The following is a 25,910-nucleotide window of genomic DNA, read 5'->3' as shown; positions in this document are numbered from 1 at the left end:
CACGGCAGTCAGCGCAAAAGTGTGGCGTGAGTGTTTGAGTCACGCTTTTCCGAGTCTGGAAAAGTGTAGTTCAGAATGTGAGACTTCAGTAAATGGGTGTCAACTGACTACAATTGGGAAGTTGTTGGTGGAATTTGTTATTGATTTTCATGCTTTTCCCTTCGAGGCGCACGTGATTGAGGATTTGACTTGTGACGTAATTCTTGGTAGAGATTTTCTACAAAAATTTTGTTTCACGGTTGATTTTGAAAATGGAACGCTGAGTTTTTTTCCCTGAGTCTGATCCTCTTCCTTTTAAGGATGTTCAGTTAGATGATGATGTTGTTAATTCTCAAGAAACGTTTATTTCTTCGGTGCATGCCTCAGCTAAGATTATTATGTCCGTACTTTTTAAGTGCTGCTGTTTATATACGACCCGTCAAGCTAAATAATGTCGAGTGTAAATGAAGATTTTTGATTTTGATCGTTAGTTTTTGTTTGAGATGGGTATTATGTTATTTTGTTGAGCTGTACGTGTTAGGTGATTGGATAGCTGTAGTCCTTTTCTGTAGCTATCTTGTTAACTTGTTTGCAATGGTAATTCATCATTTATTCAATGGTTCTTCGAATCTTCATTAACATACTCCTGTGAAGTGGAACTGCATAAGTGGAGAAGAGGAGAAGTCAAAACACACGTGAATTTAAAACGTTGGCTGTGTTCAACTGCCGGAAAACTAGTTCCAATGTCCATGGATCATCTTTTTTGAAGGAGTCTGTATAAACACCCGCATCGCAACCATTCGAGAAGTGTTACCTTGCTTGTGCTCCAAATCCTACTGCTCCAAAACCCCTCACAAGAGCTCTTGTTGTTTCTGAATCTACTAAAATTGAATTTGCATCCATTATTTTAACAATTTCTTTAGTGACATATGGCTCATTATTGTTGGTCAAAGCGACAACTAATTCATTGTAAAGGGCGTTTACCACATCTCTACCAAATACATCAATGTTCCCAACTTGAGAGAGCAATTCCTTCACAATGTGTAACTGCTTGTCATCCATAAATTTCTAGCACAAAGACAGGAAAACACGTCTTTTCCAGTCTGCCTCCTCAGTGGTCGATACAGTTTCTCCTTCATAATAAGAAAGTGCAAGGTTTGTGCTCTGGAGAACCACCAGAGCATCATCGTAAGCTGGTTTCTCAAGATTCAAGCAAATATCAACTGCAGTCAGTACTACCTCTGTAGCTGTCAATGGCCTTTGCTCCTACATGCATTTGTTTTCAAGCACTCAGGATTCGAGAACTTTCATCTACTTTTGATATTTAACGTTGAACTCTTGATTAATATTAGTGGTAGTTTTATAGTCGTTTTGATATTTCGCATTATTTTCTCCGTACTTTTTCAAATTTTCCTTAGTGTTCTTCCGCTAGTTACGTTTGTTCCTTACTTTTTCATTCATATACGTCCAATTGCATCGAGGACGATGCTTCTTCTAAGGAGGGAGGAATGTTATGAAGTAGTTGCTGTTAGTTCTGTTTTGGAGTTTTGGTAATTTTAAGGTTTTTCTATCCGAATGATTATTTTGTAGCACGTGCTAGTTTCTTAATAAACAGTTCATAGTCCAAGGAAATTTAATGTATAGGCCACACGGTTAGTTCCTGAGTTTTGAGAAGTATCGTCTATCTAAAGGATTTGTTAAACTTATTGTAGTTCTTTGAAGTAAGCATGTTCGAGGATTATAGCTGACCTTGAGTTTTGCCTCCAATGAAGTTCCTGTTTTGTATGCTTGGTCCTAGCGGGCAGTTTTACCTCTAGCATTCAATTGGCTCTTTAGTACTTGTTAATTGCGACTGTGTAGACTATTCTATCGTTCACAAGTTCAGCGACAGGATATGCAGTGGAAGGGTCTCATGGTCAGCTAACCCAAACACGTCCACAATTTGGTTATTTAATCCGATGTGTTAGCTAGTAGAGTTAGTGGAGAGTAGTTGAGGTCTGTTACATATGAGCTGCTGTAAAGATATAAAGAACAACAAGATGTAAACTCAGATACCTGGTACCTCTACGCTCAGCGAGCAAGTTGCTCGTAAACCCCCTACATAAGTCACCACAGTTCAAAGCGTTAGCGTTTGACGTTTGGGGTAACCGGTTTAAAGTAAGTTGCGACTGATTTAGATACTCAAAGGTATAGCGAGTCTTCGAAACACACGGAATGCGAGATTCAGAAACTTTTTTTTAAGAGTGTCCTCAATAGGTTTTTCGGGATGGGGGATTTCCCTTATTTGAAACTCGGGATTTGGGGGTTTAAAGCAAAATCGGGGGGAGATTCGGGATTAAAAGTATGTGCAGGAGGTAGGATGCCTAAAATATTCCTCGGGATTACGAGATTGCACGAATATTTGGGTCGGGATTACGGGATTGAAACTCGGGATTCCGGATTTTAGACCAAAATCGGGTCGAGATTCGGAATTGAAAGTATGCGCGGGAGGTGGGATGCCAAAAATAACCCTCGGAATTACTAAATTGAAGATCCCTTATGGGGACCCACTCACCCTTAAGGCTGAAGCTGGGTACATTGGAAGTAGATTCAAATCTCCATATCTGTAACTGTCACGCGAAGAGACAACTCAAATTAGCCTCTCAATACACTTCAATCTCCAAATGACCCCTGCTGACGTGCAAGTGGCATTTACGGAGAGGAAACGTAATATAATGACGTTCTTACATGTTTTGAGCCTTTTGATCATTGGTTTTACCATCACCTTTGGCACCGTGATATTGTCAGGGAAACCAGCTCCTTTTATCAGGAAACAGTGTGATAGTATGGCGGACCAATTGGACTCCAGCAATCCCCTCGGGAAGTTGTGTGAATCAGTTCCGTAAGGGGCAGCCCGTATATGTAGATCGACAGGGCCCGTGGTGTAAGTGGTGCCCTAACATCGGAAAAAGTGTAAGAAATACATCAATGCTGAGTTTCTTTATTTACCAAAAATTCCCTGAATACCATCGAAAGTGAGTACATGACTGATCATACAGTTGACTCCAGATAACTCGAACCTTCAAGGGAAATCAAAAAAAGGTTCGAGTTATCGGGAGTTCGAGTTACCGGGAGTTCGAACAAAATAGCCGAGTGTAAGGTAAAAAACAGTTTTTACTGCACAGTGAACATTTTAATCACATTTAATTGTAGAAATGTCAAGTGAAAATTAAAAGATACTTTTAGATTACAAATCAGAACGTAACGTAACAAAACATAGCCTAAATAGAGCATGGGTTTTACTGTTTTGAGAAGAAAAGCTGCTTCCAATAGCCTGTGACAATTAACATTAGCCTCCACTAGTAAACTATACTCCTACAACACGTCAATAGGACATCCAAAATTCAATGTTTCGGACGCCAGTAGACGGCTTTTTTCCCGACTTTTTAAGCGCTCAAAACATGGTTCGAGTTACCGAGGCCAAAATTACAGTGAATGTATGACGGAAATCCAGGGGAAATCGATTTTGGTTCGAGTTAGCGCGAGGTTCGAGTTAGCGAGGGTTCGAGTTATCGGGAGTCGACTGTATATGAAAGAGGTGCGAAACAGGCTTCATTCTCGCAGTTAGGTGATTGCCCTGGCTCAATTCCTCATCGTCTTTTTTTCTACATGGTCAATTTCCTGGCTGTTATTTTCCGTAATATACTATATTTCCTTGCATGTTGGAAGGGCATCTTGCCGAACAGCAGCTGGGTTGAGTAATCACACGCCTTGTCCTTTGTCGATATAACGAACCTCTACAAAACGAAGTCCTCGTCATAATGATTGATATTCTTCGCCCCAATAATAGTGAAATATATGGAAGAAGACCTCGGTTTAATGAAACCTCGTTATAGCGAACATATTTTAGCAGTCCCTTGGCCCTTCGTTAAATCAACAGGAGGGCATTTTGCATGCGCATGCGTGAATCCGCTGAACGACAATAGCGTGGGCGCATCAAATCTGATGGCGGGAAATTGAACACTCAAGCGTTAAGTTACAGTCCTTTTAAAAGCCATTTCGTTGGTGCTTTGAATACCGTACTTTCCTACAAAAAATATTCTCCATGACAAAAATCGGACGTTTTCTACGCGGGTTTTCACTTGTAGATTTTTCAGCAGTAGCTTTTCTTGTCCTTTTAAAGACTTTCAACACTCAGCGCCAAAAAGTCATGTTCCTGTATAAGTCTGATTTTCACTGGCAAAGCAATGCATTTCTATGGTTTGATTTCCAAACTCGTGCTTTTACCTATCAGGGAGGAAATGCATCGTAGCAATGTTCAACTGTTTTAAGACAAAAAGCGAAAAAAAGAATAACCACGCGAAGTTTATTTAGCGCGATGTCTCATGTTAAACTGATCGCGGAGACACGCGCTTATATATGCCACAAAAACATGAAGTCTATGGGGTTTTTACATTTTTTCGAAAGTTTTCGCGGTAAAATTTATTAAAAAATATTCTATAGGAAATGAAGAATGGATTGAGTTTGAGACAGCAACAATTACAATTGATTATGTAGTACATAATCACTTGAGCATTTCATAAGCTCAGTTGAAGACAAAACGAATGCACATACTCCGAAAAAACGAACAGTACTTTTATTTTTCCTTAACCCTAAAGATACAGAGATTTTTCCTAAGCTACTATTTTGAAGCGACTCTTGAGTAACAGCTCCTGTGTTCCACAATCGATTTCTTGTTATCAATTTATATTTGATGATAGTAGTGATCCATTCAAAATAGAGAATGGCCATCACTCCATAAATCTAACTGACGATGTTGTTCACCTTCAAAGCCTGTTTAAACATAAGACAGGAAGTTTGTTAATGGGGTGCACATAATGCTGTTTCCTCAAAAAATAAATACTTCTGCTAAAGGACCCAAATGAGCTGGGATGCGACAAAAAACATGACACAAATAGATACATGAATTTGTCTTTTATTAATGTTTCTTTTGAGAGCTTTTTACTGTATCCAGATGAACCCCTTATGTAAGTTGTACATCATGGAAGAATCATCAAGTAGAAACTAATGCATTAAACAAGAATGTGGTTCAATACAGAGGAGAAGCTGGTCTCAGTCAACATTCTTCGTGAATGAAATGTCTCACAAATTAGCATATCAACAAATGTAGTATCCACAAAATGGTATCATTTAGGAATAAATGCGATGTTTTTGCAACAGAAGCCAGGGTTTATTTAAAAGGTATATTGATAACGTTTCATTTCGTGCTATTTTGGGGTTGGGGAGTTAGGCTAGATTTTCTTTAAAACGCCAAAATGTTATCCCTATTTGCATAATGAAATGTAAACAAACAGTGTACCATCAAAATAAGGTGGAAAAAATCAGAATTCAAACCGATTGCTGTAATTTTTTTCCTTTGTATAACTAAATGATAGAATATTCTTATTTTCAAAACACAATCTTACTGGCATCATTATATTGATTTAAATTTATAGTTGAAGTGCGTGTATTTTATTTCTCAACGAAGACGCACCGGAGAAGAAAGTAAAAATTACTGCAGAAGGCGATTTTTCACAGCCTTCATTAAAGCGCCATTCATTTGCGGAAGTATTCTTAATTTCATTAATCATTAACTTAATCTGGGGAGAAAGGCAAGATTTCGAGATAAACAAGCCAGGGAAAGGGTGAAAAACAGTTTCACGGCAGAATGGACACTTAATTAACCACTGTATTCCTGAAACGATTAAGTTCGATTTTAGAATTATACTATTGAGAAGAATAAAGTATCTTTAGGATAATTGTTTAATAAAAAACTATCATACTGACCTTTTCCTCCCGCTCAAAAAATGGGCGCGAAATGTTAGGTGGTAAGAACATTCAGCCGCCATCTTGTCTTCGATGTACTGTTTTACGAAAGGAAAGACTGTCCTCTCAAGGGCGACAGCGAGGCTACAATAGACTCATTTTCATCATAGAAATACCTCAATACCTTGAAGAACATGTTTGTGAAACGTAGCACCCAATACACATCATTCAACTCCAGAAAACCGCCTGCAAATGCTGGTGCTGAACGTAAACAATTCACAGCAAATGCCTCTGAGGCACTTCAACAGCCCACATTGACGCATGCGCATACAAAATGCCCTCCTGTTCGTTAAATCGAGGTTTCACTGTATTATTTTCATATTTAAAAATGAAAGGCTATCATACGATCAATTGCTCGCCTCCCACGCAGAAGCAGATTGCCTAACATCGAAAACAAACAAGGAACCTCACATGACGTCACCGCGGTTATATTGTTATAAAAACAAGAACATCAACAACAATGATGACAACGAAACGCCCGAAACATTGCCATGCAAAACAGCGCGCGGGGGATTGTGGGATAGTTTCGAACTATTTATGGTTTTGGCGCGAGATTTGTGCTATTCTTCGTCAGCTCAGTCGTGGCAATCGTTTTCGTTTTGTTTGGTAAAGTTGTCTTTCCGATGTTTCATATTCTTTTGAGTTCGGAATAATCATATTTGGGTACGTAGTTTATGTATTTAGGCATTTGGTCCTGCATTCTCTTGGAATTAGTTCTTTTTGGAGTAGTCTAATATGTAGATTTAGCCAGGGCTAAAAGCGAAGCTCTCGATAATATTTAAAGTTTGTTCAAACAAAATATAGAATCGTGTAATGTTAAGCGGCGAAGGCAACGCCGGAGAACGGTGAAAACAAAAATAGGTGTAATTAGCAGAAAAGCAACTTTGCACGTGCAGCACACTTTTTTGTACATTTTTTTGCCGTTGTTTTGCAAGATTACAACGTGAAACTTTCAGAAACTTCTTTGTTACACGTTTTTTGGAGGAAATTTCGTACGTGTTCTGGTTCATTTTTTTTCACTGCAGCTCATTTTCACCTTGCATTAGTGGCCGCTACCATTTCTCATTTTGTCACCGCCGCTATTTCTTGTTGTTCTTCCAACAAAAAAATACCTCCTTTTTTGTTTTTATCTCTCGCCCTAGACCTCTGTCGCCTTTTTCTCGTTGAGCTTGGCTTGCCTGCCGCAAACTTTCTCTTTTTCTCTGTCTTTCTCTTGTTCTATATTCCAAATTTGTGGACATGACAATTAATCTAAGCTTAATACTTTTGACAAGACGGGTACAGAAACTATTTCCGCTTTCTGTTTTCGTCTTTATTGACTCTTTGGTTGTCTCATTTTCATTTTCACTTTCTGATTACAAGACGTGGGTGGCTGTGCGATTTCCCACCAAAATAGCCTCGAGTTGCATCTGGGTTGCCGTACCTGTTGATTGAGTTATTTTACATTGGTATGCCTGTGGTGCGGACGCACGGCGGTTGGTCGGTGTACGGTCACATGATTACCAAATTTTCTTGGATGGGTAGATTTACTTACCCATCGTGCTCGAGTGAGAGAGAGCTCCGCTACAATGTAATAAGTTCAGTGTTTAGCTGTCAATTTTTTCGCTTGAACCTTTTTTCCGGGTTTTCGTTCCACTGCATTAGTAGGGGAATACGATTCGACGAATTTTTTGGCCACTTCTCAAGAGTTGTTTTTCAGTCGTAATCTGGCGTGTCATTTGTTCTAGGTTGGAACATATAATTTTGTTTTGCTATAACTATAACATCGAAGTAACTTAACTAGGACACATGTACTGTCGCAATTTGTAATAATCATCGCACTTTGTAATACCTGTCGCAATTTGTAATAAATCCATCGCACTTTGTAATACCTGTCGCAATTTGTAATAAACCGTGTCGCACTTTGTAATAAAAAAGCTGTCGCAATTTGTAACAACTGTCCATCGCACTTTGTATTAAACTAAGCTGTCGCAATTTGTAATAATTCCATCGCACTTTGTAATAACTTTTTGAGAGTAATTAAACTTACTTCGTCAACATTAATATAATGCCAAAATATACATGGTACTTCATAAACAAAGATGATGACGTCTGCTAGCATGTAACAACTTCGCTCATTCAAACACTTAACTTTATTCACAGTCCTAAACATTTTTTTAGATTAATGTTGATTAGTTATCTTATTTACGAAATGCTGTATTCTTAAACCTTGCTATTGTACTAGGTGGCTTGCATTCAATGGTTCACTTGCAGGTGTACTTCCTTATATGGCCAATACGGGGATGCGCCTCAGGACAGAGCATTGCCAGAGTACAGGATCTAGACAGAGCTACACACACTAGACACAAACGAGCCATCATTAAAAAGCATTTAATTTCCGCAAATCGTAACATCCATCCTACATCATTCGAATAAGGACACCAGGAGAGTTCAAGCTTTCCTTGTTAGATCTTATAACAGGCCGACACAACACGTGGTGGGTGCACCGTCCTTGTCTAACGCGCAATCTTAAAGAAGTAATAGTGGCTTCCATATGCATATTTTGGCCTACTAAATCAAACGGGGCCTGGAAAGATTCAAAATGTTTAGTGCAAATTAAAAAAAAACACCTCACCAGTCGCAAACCGTCAAACCACAACAGAAACCTAAACACAAAATCCAGTTAGTCGCTGGCGAATACCTTCGTATGTACCTGTTTTTATAACACTCACTTAGGGTCTTACACTGAGCCGGCTGGCCATTTGGTCCATTATTCTCACTTGATTTGGTCCCATATAGGAACAAAAGGAGTACTCATTCCATATCAAAACAATTGATTTCTATAAGGAGTCCTCTAACACATATACCATGGGGATAGTAGAAAATTATCCTTCCCTGAGTATAAAAAAAAAAGTAAGACTTTGCAATTCTTCCGAGCGTGTTCTGGATTACTGTTTTTCCACAAAATGGAAAGGATGGAATAAACCATCCATTACTACTTGAGTTACCCTATCTAAGGATCAAACCAAAGACACAAGACCAACAACGTAAAAAAATGATACGTATTAAAGGCTCGAGATCCTCAAAAACCATACCCTATCAGGCGGTACTTACCTATCTAGCCCATCCATATATAGGATTATCCCCCCCGCCCCCCCCCCCCCCCGAAGACTTCACTTGTCACGTGGCAAGCAGGCATGGATTTGGACGACAAATGCCAGGTTATTCATGAATTTTCTTTTGTTAAATGTTGCTTTTGTTATTTAAATATTTTTTAATTTAAACATGATTCATGTCTTTTTGACGATATGTCACAGGAAGTTTCATGACTTTCATAAAGCGTTTCTAGTTGGTCACGTGATTAATCAAGGCAGAAAAAGTTATAGCGGAATACATGCATGTTTGACCAAAGAAAAGGTTACAGAGATGTTACGTGCTAGCAGATGTCATCATCTTTGTTTACGAAGTACCATGCATATTTTGGCATTATATTTATGTTGACGAAGTAATCTGAATCACTCTCAAAAAATTATGACAAAGTGCGATGGAATTATAACAAATTGCGACAGCTTAGTTTATTACAAAGTGCGATGGACTTTTATTACAAATTGTGACAGCTTTTTTATTACAAAGTTGCGACACGGTTTATTACAAATTGCGACAGGTATTACAAAGTGCGATGATTATTACAAATTGCGACAGTACAACACATCTACATCAGATGACTGTCTGAAGCATCCTAGGTAAAGCTTCTATATTGAATATCTCCTGTAAGTGAAGTCAGAATTTGCCACATGAAGGGTATGACAAAGTAATAAATAGGCATCAATATACTGGTATCAAACCTTCATCTGCCAGTGGCAAATATTATAACTCTTAACTAGTCTTGGCTTAAAAAACACCTCAGGGTCTAAATTTGGGGAAAATTTTATATTGTTGCAGGTATGATGATCATAATTTGAGATCATTCCTTTAACCCAGGCCTGTTAGCCCTTAGATATCTTATGTAGCGTAGGAATGCTGCTAGTGAATTTAGATTGAAGATTTGGCTTTCTTGTTGATGTTACGAGCTTAAATCATAAAGATAATATATGGGTCATTTACCTGGAACGAGGGGGTATGCGATATATTTACCTGGTACCACCGACATACCCCCGAAGGACTGGTAAATATAACTGCTTATTCTTCATATGTGACGGGATTCCTAATGCAAAATGTTATTAAAAAAAGAAACTAACTTTCAATTAATCCTCTAGAGATGCTTATTCCCAAAAGCCTCGAATTGTCTTGGGCTGAATTCTAAAATATGGAAATTAGTCATTTCACGTGGAGTAGTCAAACGGTAGTTTTATCAGAAAGAGAGAAGTGGCGCAGAGGAAGAAGTATTCTTAATGTTAAGTCATAGCAATATTTGGAGGTACTTTTGGACCATCCACCCCACAGATTTTCATGTCAGTAGTCCAACAAGTCACATTGAAACCAGGGTGTTTGCAGTTAGACGTTGGAGATGTTGAGTTACATTTGTTTAAAACACGTAACTTAGCCGGCGTAACACAAAGTTCTCTTTTGAAGTATATTTCATGCTGACGAAGCAAATGAGGTTCAAGAAATTGCAGTAAGTCCATTAGGACCGTAATTCAAAATGCTGACTTGTTTTGTTTACTGGGTAGGTTAAATATGTTGGGAAAATTCTGAGCAGGGGAAATATACTGTAGGGTGGATTCGTAAGCAGCATAAGCGTATAGCTATCGCATTTGTCCGCTGAAATTTTTTATTGTTTTTAGGCTTAAAACAATGAAAAATTCTAGCGGAAAATACGACAGCTTTACGCGTATGATGCAAATGAATCTACCCATATATTGCAATGCTTTGTTAATGTTATCAGCTTTGTTTCAGCCCTGCACAGTGTTACAATCAAAGCCGCCACCAACCTCTCAGACAGTGAATAATAATGAGGGGTAATGTAAAATATTCTCCCAAAAAGAACAAAGGAAACCAAGCAAAATGAGAAATGAGAAAAGTTCAATAGCCGTCTTAAAATTCGGCCTTAAATATCTTAGGTCTTTCAACGATCCAGGCTCAGGCCTCCCGAAGGATACCCCGTTAATCTCAATATAGGGGAGAGGGAAAACAAAAAGAGACGTATTTGCGATCCTGTTCTAAACAATACCGTATTTATTCAATCATGCAGAAAGTTTAAAATGTATATATTTTTCTTGTGTTACAATGCTCTTGCATATGAAATCCTGGCACGGATAAAGTAGAGACCCTTCCGGGAGCAGTTGACCTGGACCAGGTAAAAGGAAAATCCACCGACACCACTTGAAAGAGCGTCTTAATATTTGTAAACTTGCCAATTTTGAAAGGAATACGTCGTAAGTGAGCGAAGACGTAGCCCCGGCAAGTTTGAAAATTTGCGATTTGCCCCTCACCATAAGCAAACGTCCAACCTCGTCCCCAGGGCACTTTTTGCTGGCATTGGAGGTGAGCAAAAGCCAGAGAAAAGCGCCCTGGGGACGAGGTTGGCAATCGTCAGTAAAATTTCGAAACTTTGAAGAACTATATCTTCGTTTATAAGTTTTCAACAAATCAGTTTCCAGCGGAGTTCACGGATTTTCCCCAACTTGTCTATGTCAACAGTTAAAAAAAAAAAAAGAAAAAGCCTGCTCTCTACAAGCAAAGTCAGTGTCCAAATGTTCTTGAACGTCGCTATTTTCTTTTATTAACAAGGATCGCGGGAACTATAGCCAATTAAAGCAGAAAAGGAAAAGAAGATAAGAAAATATTCAGTCGATATATGATATATAATCTAGCAGTGTAAATGTTATGAAATGTTTCGCTGCAGGATCTGTGACGTCAGTCAACATGGTCGCTGGAAAAATATCGGGTTTCTCCATGTTTTTATATAGTTTTATTTTATTATTATTTTTTGTAGACATGAAAAAAGGTCATTTTTCCCTTGGACAAGTAATAAATTTTTTTTAAATATAATTATTTATTCAGCCACAAAAAAAAGCAATCTACATGCATACAAGCATCTTTTATTTAATTTCGCCACACGTTTTGTAGAATTATGTGATAACTTTATATTTCATAATGCGAATCCTTCTAGTAAAGTAACCTTCAAGGTTCTTGAGGGGTACCTACAAAAGAACAAACTATACAGTGATACAGAACCATCCATCTAAGTGTTATGGTCTACAAAAATGTCCTAATAAGCTTAACGGATATAGGTCGTCACATTGCCATGGTAGCCAAATTCCTAGACCTCAACAAACCGTGGTCTTGCCTTTATGGCGGAAAAAAAAAACACGAAAATATCGACATCTATGACCTGTGCGTGATTGCACTTGGGTAACAAAGCGGTAGCACATTCTTTTCTCCGTCTCTGTCAAAAAAGATTGTTGAGATCTATCTACCATGGTAACGTGACGTCACACTCATCTCTAGTTAATGTAACACTGAAATAAATCAAGGTGAAGCTTCTGTTATGTCAACAGACACTTAAGCGCGGTTTTAATTTTTAGTGTTGTAAAACCGAAAACAACGTTTTATCTATTTCTAAAAAAAATCTAAAACTAAAAGAAAAAACATTTAAAAAATACAAACTAAATCGGCAAGTAGTCAAAAACTTGAAAATTTGCAAGCAGTGAGGATATGCCTTCACAATTATGAGAGAATTTTGAAGGTTTTACGCCAGATTGAGTAGAAATACTGACGTACTTTGATTGATACCATTCTTTAGTCTTCGCTAAATATCCCTGTTGTTATCATATGGATAGCCGCAGTCGCAAAATTTCGTAGTTATAAATCTAAAATATCTGATGCCTTTAAGGCGCTTAGAATCTGCGTTTAGGTTTCAAGTTTGAGGTCATGTGACGATACTTGACCCTGCCCCATCGAAGACAGTGAATTACTGTCGAAAGAAGCGTCGCTTATACGCACATTTTCTACATCGGGTTAAATAGTATTTCGTTAAATCAGAAAATCAGAGTGTTTAAACAAGACGGGGGTTGAGGTATCAAAAGGTCGTTTATTCAATTGCTTGGTTACTAATGCCTTTTTCCTCCACCAAGACAATGTTTTCTTCCTGCGAATCTGTTGGTTTCAATTCGTATCGCTCTCGTTTCGAGCCGCTTCCTTCATCAGGCATGGCATCCCCAACACGACTGTTGCTACCACTTGGAGTAGAGCGTTTACAGTGGAAAACGACCAAGATTATGATGACGGCAATTACCACAACAGCACCGCACGTAACCCCAATAATTAACGGCAGATTGGACGACTTGCTGGACCCTTCCTCCTTATTTCCACCTGTGTAAGACAATAATAATTAGGTGAAATACAAACGTCATTCATACGAAAATATGCAATTGGAGATAGTTTTATTGGGTTTTATTTACAATGATACAATCTGACCCGACTAATAATTTTTTTTCAATTTTAAACGAAACTGTCGAGGCAATAAATTTTAAATTTCGTATGAAATAGGTTTTATATCTCAAAGTGACTACCTGTGAATAAAAATCAAATACCATCTCACAAAATACTCTCACTCGAAGATCTAATGCTGATGGTCAGAGGAATGATCGCGGTTTCTGCAGTCCTGATGAATATATAACGTTCTCTTCAGTTCACTACAAACGAATCACTTTAGAAAGCTGGTCTACTAACTAAGAAAAACATGGATGAATTGTTGGGAAGCGTTTAGAGTCTTCACATCCTATAATAAATTGATACAGCGAGTGCCGACCTAATTGACTAATCATGTCAATTACCTTGTAGAGTCTAATACTATAGACAAATGTTACAACTCACTTTCACTGTGTTGACGGCCTTGGCAGAAATTTCGACACTAGAAGAGCTATACTCTACGACCATATATATATTCAGTCTACTTATACCATGTATCCAGGGTTCAACCCATTTACCTTGATTGTTGTCTTTAAGTTTTAAAGAGTTTGAGTCCACCTCTAAGCTCCCTAATTTTCCATCGGCTGTTTCTTGCTTTAGTGGGGCCATGGCTTCTTTGGCAGTTAGACTTGTTTTAAACGTCAGTTTAAATTCAGCTATAATGCTGCCTTTCCTATGTAAATTGGAATTTAAGAAAATGAGTTCAACATCGCCAAAAATTAAGGCCCCCGTCTGTATGTATCCGGGATATTCTTAAAAAGAAAATTTCGTTTCTCCGCTTTCAACAATACGCGTCCACACGAAGCGTATTTGAATCGATCCACGTCCACAGGAAAACGCTTAAAAACGATGGAAACTATAGGATCCCTTACAGAGCATGCGTAATGCTAGTAGTAAATGACTGATGTATGACATCTTCGTATTGAAAAGCCTCCGTTTTCGTTCTTCCACACACGGTGGCCGAAAACGCAGTTTACATGTAAAGGAAAAGAAAATCTCCGTTTTTTAAAAAAATTTCCGGTAGGTTTTGAAGGGGCCTCAGTATTTTTCTGAACAGAGAGTTTTTTAAACGTTCTTTTTTTATTTTTTCTTGTTAAAATGTGTAATCAACTGGTGACGATTGAAGTTAAGGAAAAGTCTCACGCGCGTTTAGGTAAGAGAAAATAATTATGAGAATTGGAATACAAGCAAGAGACTATAAAGGGGACAGAGAGGCCATCCCCCATATACACCCTTTTCCATAGGTAATTCGTCTCGAGTTATTTTTAGAATCGGGATAAAGTTACCTCGCGCGAGGCGTGGATGTTTCGTGGAGGTTTCGCATGACCAAACGCCGTGTAAAACATGTCGGGTGAGAGGCAATGAAAGCGTAAAAATATTGAGAGCATTCCTGAATATTGAAGCGAAATGAGTCGGCGCTCGTCTGGGAAAAAGGAATCGCTGGACTCTTTGACAACCCGAGAAATCAGTTTAACTCGAAGTTGTCGTAACCTCAGTGCTTTAATAAAATGAGAAATTTCGCCGGTCTATTGAAACCGGTCGTTTGTACAATTTAGGGAGTTTAAGATCCAAGGACGCGGACGACAACTAGAACATCAAAAAAACAATAGGTTTAATTAGCAAAAAAAACAACTTCGCACGTGCAACACACTTTTTTGTTCATTTCTTTCCCGTTTTTGCACGACTACGACGTGAAAATGCCTAATTTGGCGTTTTATGGAGGACGTAAATAAGCAACGACGAAATTTTATTTCTCTTTCTGAGCTTGAATATGGTCCCTTGAAATTCAGCTTTAGGAGGCTTCGCCTACAGTTGACAAAGTAGGTGGGTAGGAATAATCGCTATAAAGACTGAAAAAAATAAACATCAAACCAGAAATTGCTATCTTCAAACTGTAAATTATAAATGATCCTGAGAGAATATTCAGTGTGTTAAGGATTTCCCTGCTCTACTGTTAGCTCTATACAAGAGAGGAAGGGCGATTCTTTTTTAATTTCGGTTTCGCTGACACAGCTTTCGCAGAAATCCCGCTGTAGTCGTTTTCGTCGACAAAAGAAATAGCAAAATCGCTCTCCGCGTCTTCCCCCATTTTGTTCTGCGTCATTTCGTGAAGGACGCGTGGCTCTCAGCGTGGGTCATCCACGCGGAACACATTCGCGCTATGTGATTGGCTGTTGTTTAATCCCCCTCGAGATCTGTGGTGTTAAAAATAACTCGAGACGAATTACCTATGGAATAGGGTGTATATGGGGGATGGCCTCTCTGTCCCCTTTATAGTCTCTTGATACAAGTAATTGACCTGACTATTAACTTATTTCACATCTGAATGAAATAAAGAAATTTCGCCTCAAAATGAAGGATTCATTTGTCATATATTAATAATAATAATAATAATAATAATAATAATAATAATAATAATGATAATAATTTTCACTGAATAAAAGCGGAGCTCTCGCGCGCGCAGCGCCCAGCGGAGCACCATGGGTAGAAAAATGTGGTAAACTACCCATCCGAGAAAATTTGGTAATCGCGTGACCGTACACCGACCGCCCGCCCGCCGGACCGTCCGTCCGCACCACAGGTATACCAATGTCAAATAATTCAATCAACAGGTATGGCAACCCAAATGCAACGGAAAGAAATCGCATGGCCGCCCGGACTTTTAGAAAGAAAAAACAACAACAACGTCGTGTCCCTTTTGCGACGTTATTTTTGATGTTTACACTCACGTGGATAACAGAGAAAGAGCTAGAGCGAGTGATTGAAAACAGAAGAGACGAATTTTGTAGGAAGAAAAACATGAAAATTCAAAGCGGCTGTGAGACAATGAGAAATGCTAGCGGCCAGCAAAGTGAAAATGTGCGGCAGTGAAAAATATAAGCGAACATGAACCGCACAGGAGACAAAATATTGGGTGAGCACATATGACAATTCCTCCATAAAAATAATGTGTAACTAGGAAGTTTGACGTTTTAGTCCTACAAAACAGCGTTGTAGTTATGCAAAACAACGGCAAAGAAAGACAAAAAGCGTGCTGCACATGCAAATTTGTTTTTTTTGCTAATTAGAAAAAAAAAGTGTGCTGCACGTGCAATTTGTTTTTTTGCTAATTAGATCTATTGATCTTGATGCCATTTTCATTGCCCTCCCCATTTAGCATTACACGATTTAATTTTTTTTGTTTTCAAGTATTATTAACCAGAGCTTCGCTTTTAGCCCTGGCTAAATCTATATATTAATGTCAATGGAATTGTCAATGGTACATGTTGATGATGAAGCCTCTAAAAATATCAAGAATAATAATTTCAGCATTTAAATACACAATACCTGAGTGAAATTATCTCAACATTTTGAAGTTTAGAATTTCCAGAATAGGCCTTTAAAATCTGCAATGTCGATGAAAGAATGCATTAGATTAAAACTATAAATTTAGAGTTCCCCCGTGTATTTACGAACAAAAGATCCCAAATGGGAATCAAAATTAGGATTACTTTAGCAACGTCAAGCGAAATTTTCTCGTCGCTTCACTTAGCCCACCATAGTGCTTTCTCGTCACTCGCGGAGCCAGCAGCCATGAAAGTTTATTGCGTTTGCATACGAAAAGAGTTGAACTCCAACAGGACTAGTTCATGGTCACCGTTTGATTGTCTTGGGACACTAACATGGCGACCGTGACTTCATGTGGAAAGAAGGCTCTATTTAAGTAAATACGTGACTATGGAAGCGCGAGTGAAAGCAAGGCAGTGGGAGCTTAAGCTGTGGGTAACATGAAAAGGGATTAGAAGGGATTCGCAAGTGAAAAGCTTTGCCGACAAGAAAATAAAAGATGTTGTACATCCGTGTTTGACTATACCTGTTCTTTGAGCAATGTGGATATTTTCTTATATTTCTCACTGTCTTTATCCTCTAATTGGTCGTCCCACCTCTCGTTAACTCGAATTTCGAAAGTGAAATCTGGTGAAAAATAAAATGTACAGAGATGTGAAGTAGATATTGCTGTCGTAATGGCAAATAATGATAGCACTGTTTTTGATAAAAACATGATGATAATAATGATGATGATGATGATGACGATGACAATGATAATAATAGATATAATCAATAATAATAATGATATTAATAAATAAATTATCTGACTTTTATAGAACCTCACCACTCTTTCTAGCGGTTCTCTAATGTTTAGACACATTTTTGGCAAGTTTGGTGACAATTGGTTGTCATGGTTACGAGGTATGACATAAAAGTGGCACATGTTTCTTATTTTTTCATGGATGTCAATATATCAACCTGTCTTCCGTTCATTGGAGAGTTCATCGGTTGTTGGTTTTGCCGGCTCTGTGGTACTCTCTGAAGATGTAGTCGGTAACTCTGAAATAAAATACTATAAAATTTATTTACCGAAACACAATTAGCTCAGTTGACTTAACCCAATAACTTGCAGCGGCCCTTCCATTATGCCAGCCACAATACTGTTATTTGTTCTTCTATTTATTTGTTCATTTATTTTTGTCTTTTGTAAAGGGTATTTGTTTATGGTAATCGCCTATCTGGGGTAACTATTTTTTTAAGAACTACTAAAGCTCTTTCCCGCAGGGGGGCTTTTACAGTTTTGAAGTGGGGGAGGTGGCAATACTTCGTTTCTTTCGTCAAAGAAATTCTTTTTTGGAGGCAAAATGTCGATACTACGAGGCAGATTATTGATATGGAAAAAAATACCTTTTACAATTTATTGCAGTTACCAGCTTACCTGCAGTGAAAATTGAGGAAGGTAACAAAAAATCAAATTCAATTCGCAGGCAGGAAAACTCATGGCAACATCGATTAATATCTTGGGTATCCAGCGTCTTCTTTGGTCTGTTGTACGCTGTTGTTGCCCGCTTAATTGTAGATGCGTCACGACCATGAAAGAGTGAAACAAATGCTACCTCTCGCCTTCCATGATTTCTAGAAACGGAGACTTGTTGCTTACCTGTATCACAAAATTTTCCCGTGTATCCGTATGAACAAACACAGGTGAAGCTATTTATTCCATCTTCACAGGTACCGCCGTTGTTGCAAGTAACACTGATACAATCATCGATGTCTGAAAGCAAACCGCACAAAACTTTAGCGCAACTAAAGAAACTTGGTTGAGTGAGAATCACTCCTGTCAATGACGTGAAAGCGCGGCATCATCTGAACGGGAAGCAATCTTGAAAGTGACCAACTCGCCTTTAATAATGAAGAGAAAGCGGTTGAACTTTTTCATTTACAATCGTTCTGATTGACTGTTTTCGAATCTCCATAATACAATCTCTTTACCGCCCCATCTTTCACCAAGGAGTATTTGAAAACAACAATATCGGTCGCTGTCAGCGTTACAGAATATTGTGACTGAGCAGCCGATCGAACTCGTGAGAGGTTTGGGGACATTGTCGTTAACTCCTCCATTTTTTGATTGGCCAGGAAATGACAGATTAATTAATATCCCTGAAATGAAAAGTAGCTTAACCAACTACTGCTCTGCTTCTGCTACTGCTGGTGCTACCGATGCCGTCGCCGCCACCGCAGCCGCTACTGACTGCCTCCCCTGCCACTACCACTACTACCCAAACCCTCCAGAGTTTTGCTTTATTGTGCAAATTAGGGTTACTGTTCTTTAAAAATCACTAGGATAATGAAAGTTAAATATCCATGAGGACAATTTATCCTATTTTCCTCATCGTGAAAATGGTCTATTAATCTCGCATTACCGCGCGACCGTTTGATAACGTCAAAACACAACGTAAAAATGAGTAAATGACAGAAAACTGAAAGATTCAAACTGATAATATAAAATAAATTTTCTAACTTACTATTCTCACAGTAACCTCCAGTATAACCAACTGAACAGTTGCAGGTGTAGCTATTCACGCCATCTATGCATGTGGCATCGTTTTTACATTTGTTATTAATACAGTCATCTATGTCTGTAAATAAAGAATAACAATAATATAATCACCTGAATACTACTACTACTACCACTAACACTAACACTACCACTACCAGTACCACTACCACTACCACTACCACTACTACTACTATTAATTGCGTTCGACGTTAGGAAAACGCAATACCTAATCTTGGGATTCTTGTGGTAGTATTTATAACCATTACCATATCTATAATCCATCGCTAAAAATAGAAGATGACTCATTGCTGTACACCTATTGGAAAAACTAAATTCACTCAATGAATTTTACAATTTATTTTGGTAATTGAAAGTAGTTAAAACTAAACATTTTACAAAAAAACTGTCTCAGCTTTTTATACCTGACAGAACAGTGGAATTATTGGATTCTTTGGAAAATAAGTGTTAAAAGTTCTAAAGTGTTAGAAACTTTACCTTTCTCGCAATACGTTCCAGTAAAACCTGGTGGGCAATTGCAAGTGTAGGTACTTACGCCATCCATGCAAGATCCACCGTTAGCACAGGTGTGATTAACACAATCGTCGATGTCTGTAAATAAGATAATCACCAGAAAATTTAGTCTTTGAATTGGCGTAAGACAAGTCGGGAAGAAAGCCGGGATGGAGAAACGTACGAATGAAATTATCATGGGATAGATATATTGTTGATGGGATGATTGTGTGGATAGATGCAAATACAACGTACGTACAACGTGGAAACTTACTAATCTCACAACGACTTCCGTTAAAACCTTCTAAGCAATTGCATGAGTAGCTGTTGACGGCATCCAAGCACGAACCGTTATTAAAACATGGGTGGCTAGCACAATCATCGATATCTGTCAAAGGAATTCAGAAAAGTAAATTGCAATGTCTAACTTAGACTGTGGATATGCAAGTACAGTCGAACCTTTTGTATGGGAGTAACCATAATTATGTTTAAGATTTTGTGCGGGGGTAACTTTTTACCTTACCAATAACAGGTCCAACATTTCCGTTATTGTACTCGATCTCAGTTAAAAAAGAAATCGCTACCAAAAAACAAATCTCCGACTGTGTCTCTTCAGTGGTTGTGAGTTGTAGTATTGTCCAAGTTACAGTGATGTTCGATCACACCATTTGTCAAATGGTATGTTGGGAGGGTAAATCAAGGGAAAGTTTAAAATACCCGACCATCACCTTCAAAACTTGCCGCGGTCGCTCGCGAAGGTGTGGTCGCTTATGAGAGGCTGACATTGGCCAGATTAAGTCTGAAAGTTGCACGACCTTGTTTTCTATCCTACCTTTGCAGTTTTTCCCGTCTCCCGTGAAACCAGATGGGCAAGAACCACAGGAGATAGAGTTATTATTTTCCGTACAAGGCACACCGGGGAAACAAGTATCGTTGCTACAACTTGTAATAAGAACATCGCAGTGTCGCCCCGTAAAACCAGCATTACAAATGCAGCTGTAATTGTTCACTCCATCAAGGCAAGTACCTGAGTTAAAACAAAGAAAAAAATACAATTATTGTAGTCGCGAATGTTTTCGCCATTCAACATTCAACTATCAACTTCCATGAATGCATGTCTTGAGGCTCAGGCGTTTAAGTCAGACATATAACCTTTTATAAAATAACTAAGATAATACGCGCTTTCTGATTGGTTGAGCCGGTAAACTCATAGTTTTACTTAAAGTTCTTTTATAAAAGCAATAGATTTTCTCGTGTTCTCCCAACATCCCGCGTGGGTTATCACGCCGGTAAACCCATAGAAAGTGTGGTCTATTGCTTAAGTATTTTTTTTTATATATTGGGTATTCTATAACGATCCATACAGATGTTGAGTCGGCAAATATTTCAAACATTTTAATTCCTATACTGACTGTACCTTTCGGGTCTGAGCAATATTAGCAAAAGCAACGGGAGAGAGGAAAAGGGCTATTTGAGAATTGTGTGTACGCCGAGTCTGACCTAGCTATAGTTCAAGTTCTGGAAGAGTTCAAAAAGCATATCGTGTTGTATTTCCATAATCATCATTATCATCAGGATCTGATACCGATGTATTTTCAGATCTTTTTTCCAGTGGCTGCTCATTTACTCATTGAAAACGTCATGGTAAAATTTGTCACTCTGGGGGTTTAATGGTTAAGAGATAACACGTGAAAGTGCACGTGACAGGAGTCTAGTCATGCGAGCGGCGGTGGCATTGATTGCTCGTTTTCACTTACATTAAATTTTAAATGAGTGCGAGAGTAAAATGTAATTGCGAATATTTCACCATTTCCGCAGGAAGCTTGACGGCAGTCGTCCACATTAACTTCGCATAATACTCCACTGAATCCAGCGTCGCAGGTACAACTGAAGCCGTTCACCTTGTCCAGGCAAGTTCCTTGGGTATAAGTACCATAAGCGTTAAACTTTGAGCAAATATGTGCTATATAACTCCCTTACTAAATGTGACCGTTTAATCAAAACCGAAACTTAACAAAATACAGCTGCTACGGCGCCATTAAAAATCGACATTACTTCTTTAAAATTTATCTGCTCGTAAACGAAATCAAATACTATCTGACGGCCTTAAATGGGCTTCTTACTCAAAACACGTGTTCGTACTCGAGTAAATAGGTTATTAATGATTCAGTACAGGGCTGTAAGTTTGTTTTTTCGTCTTGACGTACCAGTGGAACCGAACTGATACTTGTCTTGTTTAAGTAGCTGTCTCTCACATTTAGTCAAAGTCGAATCTCATATTTGGGTCGTCGTACGTATCAGCGCATGAATACTTACAAACGAGCTGAGCGAAAACATTAACAAGTAAACAGAGATATGAACAAAATCGCCACATCAAATTATTACAACCAATTGTGGTTGACTAGACAAACAGTTTATGATGTTCTCTACAGCGATTGCCTGGGCGATAACCAAAGTTATCCGTCGATTAAGTTATCAATTACGCTAGAGTTTACAAGGTTAAGCTTCATATAAAGTGAATTATGATACCGTTTTTGCAAGGAGATGACTGGCACTCATCAATGTTTACATCGCAGTTTATCCCAGTATATCCCAGTTGACACTGACATTGGTAGCCATTTAACTGGTCCTTGCATGTCCCTTCAACATAAAGAAAATTGTGCTAAGTGCCAAATGTAAGGTGAAAACAATTTGAAAACTTCAAAAAATTTATAGATGTACCCTTCTGTCACCTACAAAAAGAAGCCATATGAATCTGCTTTGTGAGCGTTTACAATTAAAGTCAAATTTCGCTCTAATCCTAGGTTAACTTAATCCTGCTTTAAACAGCCGCGCCCTCGTCAGTTAAGAACGAAATTTCGGTTCATGCCGCGAACTTTCGTTACAGTTCATCACGTAGCTTCCGAAATTTCGCAGGGACTAGAGCAACAGATGCGTCAAAATTTCGCCGAATTTTCGTCTGAAACGAAAGTTCGCGATTTGTTCGGTGAAATTCGCTCTCATTTTTTTGCACAGTACTGTAGTGGTGAAAATAGGCAGTTCAGAAATTTATCGTGCGTATCCGTGACCTTAAGCTACTTACAAACGGACGCAACAACTCCCAACTTTGTTGGTCTAACAGTGTTGAGAGTTGATGTGTCAGTTTGCACGTAGCTGAAAGTTTGACCAGTTTCAAACTTTGCGCATCATCTCCCAACAACACGCAACAACATGTAACAGGGTGTGCAAACAGACGCAACATGTAACATCCAACAATAATGGGAGTTGTTGGCCAACAATATATGTTGCGTCCGTTTCAACGGGGCTTTAGAAAGGTTAGGGGAGGAGGAAGTATATAGAGGTTTTATTCCAGAACAAATGAATCGAAAAGAATTCAAGGTATTCGACATGATGCGTAATCGATTAGCTCTGTTGCCCGCGCTCTTTTTTAACAGACAACTATTCATTGAGGGGACGGTTTCACGAATTAAGCCCTCCAAAGTTTCTCAATAACGGTCCGTTGTTATGAAGCAATACTTAGCAAATATCTCAGCATGTGAGGTCATAAGTATAGGTTGAATGTAATTGGCGCGTTCGATCAAGACTTTTGTACAGGCTACCGAAACAAGTAATGTTTTTGTTCCACACGAACAGTCCTACACAGGATAACACACATCAGGACATTCATATTCACAAAATTTACGACAAAAAACTTATTACGGACAAACTGAGGAATAAACGTTGGTAAAAGGAAAGATCAGTTACCATTGACACACGGTGATGATTCACATTCGTCTATCTCTACTTCACATCTTTTTCCAGTCCAACCGGCCTCACACTTGCAGATGTAACTGTAAACATCATCAGTGCAATTGCCTGTGATCAAAATGTACATAATATTTTTATAATACGAAAAAGAAAATAATTATGCTAATTGGGGGAACTGTGACTTAAGAGTTAAAAGAAACTAGTTGTTAACTCTAAAACTGGTTATTATTTGCATGTAAACAAGGTACTTTGAGTCGTGTGAAAACGAAAACAATATTTCGCTTGGTAAAAATCTTTAGAGGAAATGACTGATAATAATGATTTTATGTTAGTGACAATAAAAGTAGTAATATTTTAAGAATTCTCTTAGTGATTCGAACCAAACTTTTCATCTGATATATCGGCTAGAATGAGATCGAACAACTTGAATAAACAAAGCATTAATAAAAATGAACATTTAGTTTTGAATTTCTTTAATTCTATAACATCGATGAAATGTTCTCGTCTGTCACTTCAAATGCACTTTCCTGTCCCAGAGGCGAGCTTGGTCATTGAAACGAAAATAATAGCTCTCAATAATAAATAAGCTAACATAACATTTTACCGTGTACACAGGGCGATGGCTTGCAATAATTGATATCATTTTCGCAATCTCTCCCATCAAATCCGAGTTCACAGATACAGGTATAATTGTTAAGTAGATCCTGGCATTGACCTGATGTGATAATATTGATAAATGTGTTAGTCTATGAATGATATTCAGAGCTACCTGTTGGAAGCCAGAAAATAACACAGAGGTTAAAATCAAAGCGGCGTTTATCAATGAAAACGTCAATAGTAACGATAATGTTGATGACGATTGTTGTAGCAATTTTAATAATCATAAACATGATCTTAATATGATTCATTTCATATATTTCAATTAAATGATAATAATAGTAATAATGAATTTGATGATATTTGATAATGATGATGCTGATGATAATTATGATGATGATGATGATGATGATGATGATGATGATGATGTTGATGATGATGACGATGACGATGATGGCTCTGACAATGACATCGACACACCGAAACAGCGACTTCATAATCTGGAGAAGACAAACTATTTTGCAAAGCCTATCAAGAATAATGATATCCATTACTGCTAAACTGTGAAAGGTTTTATTGCTAAACTGTTGTTATCATCTGACAATTACCAATGATGGTAATGTTAAGAAAACTATGACGGTAAACATGACCAGTGAAAATTATACGTGTGTGACACTTAGACCCAAATCAGAACATGCCCTTGTTTCCAGCTTCGGATGTCGTTTGTAACAATTGAGTAACCCATTAAGCTGGAAGAGAGAAAAAAAGGCACTAGTTGGGCATGAAAAAATAATCACTTACCTCTGAAACAGGGATAAGAATCACATTCATTAATTTCAGTTGAACAGTTCATTCCAGTGTAACCGGGAGCGCAGTCACACAAATACGACCCTCGCCCCCGCGGGGTTTGAGGGACACATTTACCATTGTTTTGACATGAGCAAAAATTTACTGTGACGGTGATGTTGAAAGTCGATGAAGCTTGGCAAGCGTCAGTAGCTTTAAAAAAAAAATGTGTGGTCTTGTTTGTTGTGACGTTCCAAAGAAGTACACTACTGTGCACTATTGCGTCCCTAGGACTTCCTTCCAGTAGAGAGATGGTAATTGGCATTCCTTCTGGATCTGATACTTCAATTGGCAGTTCAAGCCTCTCGCCGTATACCGCATAGTAGTCAGTTATATTGGTAGCATTGGGAGGGTGGTTGACTGAAAGTATATACAGAAAGAAGGATTATCATCATTCGATGCAAATTTTAATTCCTTTACATTGGCCGAGAGCCCACCACGTGACCTGCAAATAACTGCTAAAAATAATGGTCTGCTCATTCGCAATGTCGGCTAATTGTGTTTGACTGCAAATAATATTCTGCTTATGCGTAAATGAAACCACGCTTTTCTCCTTTTTGTGATCGCTATTGCGTGAAAATGGCAGCCTTCCGAGGATATGAAGCTCGTAATTATATTCATCATTTCAAAATATGTTTTACAAAATGTCTATGGAAAAATTAAATTGCCTTAAACTGACCAATGGCAACCCCCTATTCCTCCTCTTGTTTGGAGATCACCGTTCACTGTCGTAACTGTAAAGCTAATGACAAACACCTTGTCGAACGTACCTTGGCGTTTGGTCCAGTCGGCTTTATTAATTTCGGGAAGACACTGTTGACACCAGTCCTTTGGGTTTGGTTCGTTCGGTGCAAAACAGTAGCCTTTGATAAAGCAGGATTTGTCCTTATTGTAAAATAAAAATAACATAACACTTTGACTCTGAAGATAACTACCTCACAGGTTGTCGAAACGTCAGTCACTGTCAATAACAACAGTCTTTTTCAGATATTTTGTCCTGGTAGTTGTATGTATGTACTTAATCCGTTCTGTGTTGGTCTCTGTTCTCGACTAAAGCAGACAGCCCGGTTCGATTATAAAACTTTTTTTTTTATTCATTGTAACGATAAGTTTGTGAAGCTGATTA

The 25,910-nt window shown here is 38.3% G+C and overlaps 1 protein-coding gene across 2 annotated transcripts in view; it reads right to left on the bottom strand.

Moving 5' to 3' along the window:
* The window catches only part of LOC140947587 (von Willebrand factor D and EGF domain-containing protein-like), a 140,620-nt gene that overhangs the window by 93,624 nt on the left and 21,086 nt on the right, over positions 1-25,910 (bottom strand). The window contains exons 14-29 of one of the 2 annotated variants that reach the window (XM_073396734.1): positions 25,555-25,669; positions 24,740-25,144; positions 23,946-24,056; positions 23,339-23,449; positions 22,124-22,234; positions 21,402-21,512; positions 20,427-20,621; positions 19,869-19,982; positions 19,580-19,693; positions 19,050-19,163; positions 18,185-18,298; positions 17,503-17,583; positions 17,069-17,169; positions 16,543-16,601; positions 13,734-13,888; positions 11,828-13,116 (exon numbers count right to left, since the gene is read on the bottom strand). In XM_073396734.1, the coding sequence (XP_073252835.1) occupies positions 12,836-13,116; positions 13,734-13,888; positions 16,543-16,601; positions 17,069-17,169; positions 17,503-17,583; positions 18,185-18,298; positions 19,050-19,163; positions 19,580-19,693; positions 19,869-19,982; positions 20,427-20,621; positions 21,402-21,512; positions 22,124-22,234; positions 23,339-23,449; positions 23,946-24,056; positions 24,740-25,144; positions 25,555-25,669 (2,292 nt within the window). In that variant the 3' untranslated portion in view covers positions 11,828-12,835. Of the gene's footprint in view, positions 1-11,827; positions 13,117-13,733; positions 13,889-16,542; positions 16,602-17,068; positions 17,170-17,502; positions 17,584-18,184; positions 18,299-19,049; positions 19,164-19,579; positions 19,694-19,868; positions 19,983-20,426; positions 20,622-21,401; positions 21,513-22,123; positions 22,235-23,338; positions 23,450-23,945; positions 24,057-24,739; positions 25,145-25,554; positions 25,670-25,910 lie in introns of those variants that run through there. The other variant, XM_073396735.1, reaches the window with a different exon arrangement.

This window comes from Porites lutea, chromosome 9, assembly GCF_958299795.1.
Source record: "Porites lutea chromosome 9, jaPorLute2.1, whole genome shotgun sequence".
Classification (NCBI taxonomy): domain Eukaryota; kingdom Metazoa; phylum Cnidaria; class Anthozoa; order Scleractinia; family Poritidae; genus Porites; species Porites lutea.
This window is presented reverse-complemented; position numbering and strand designations above follow the sequence as displayed.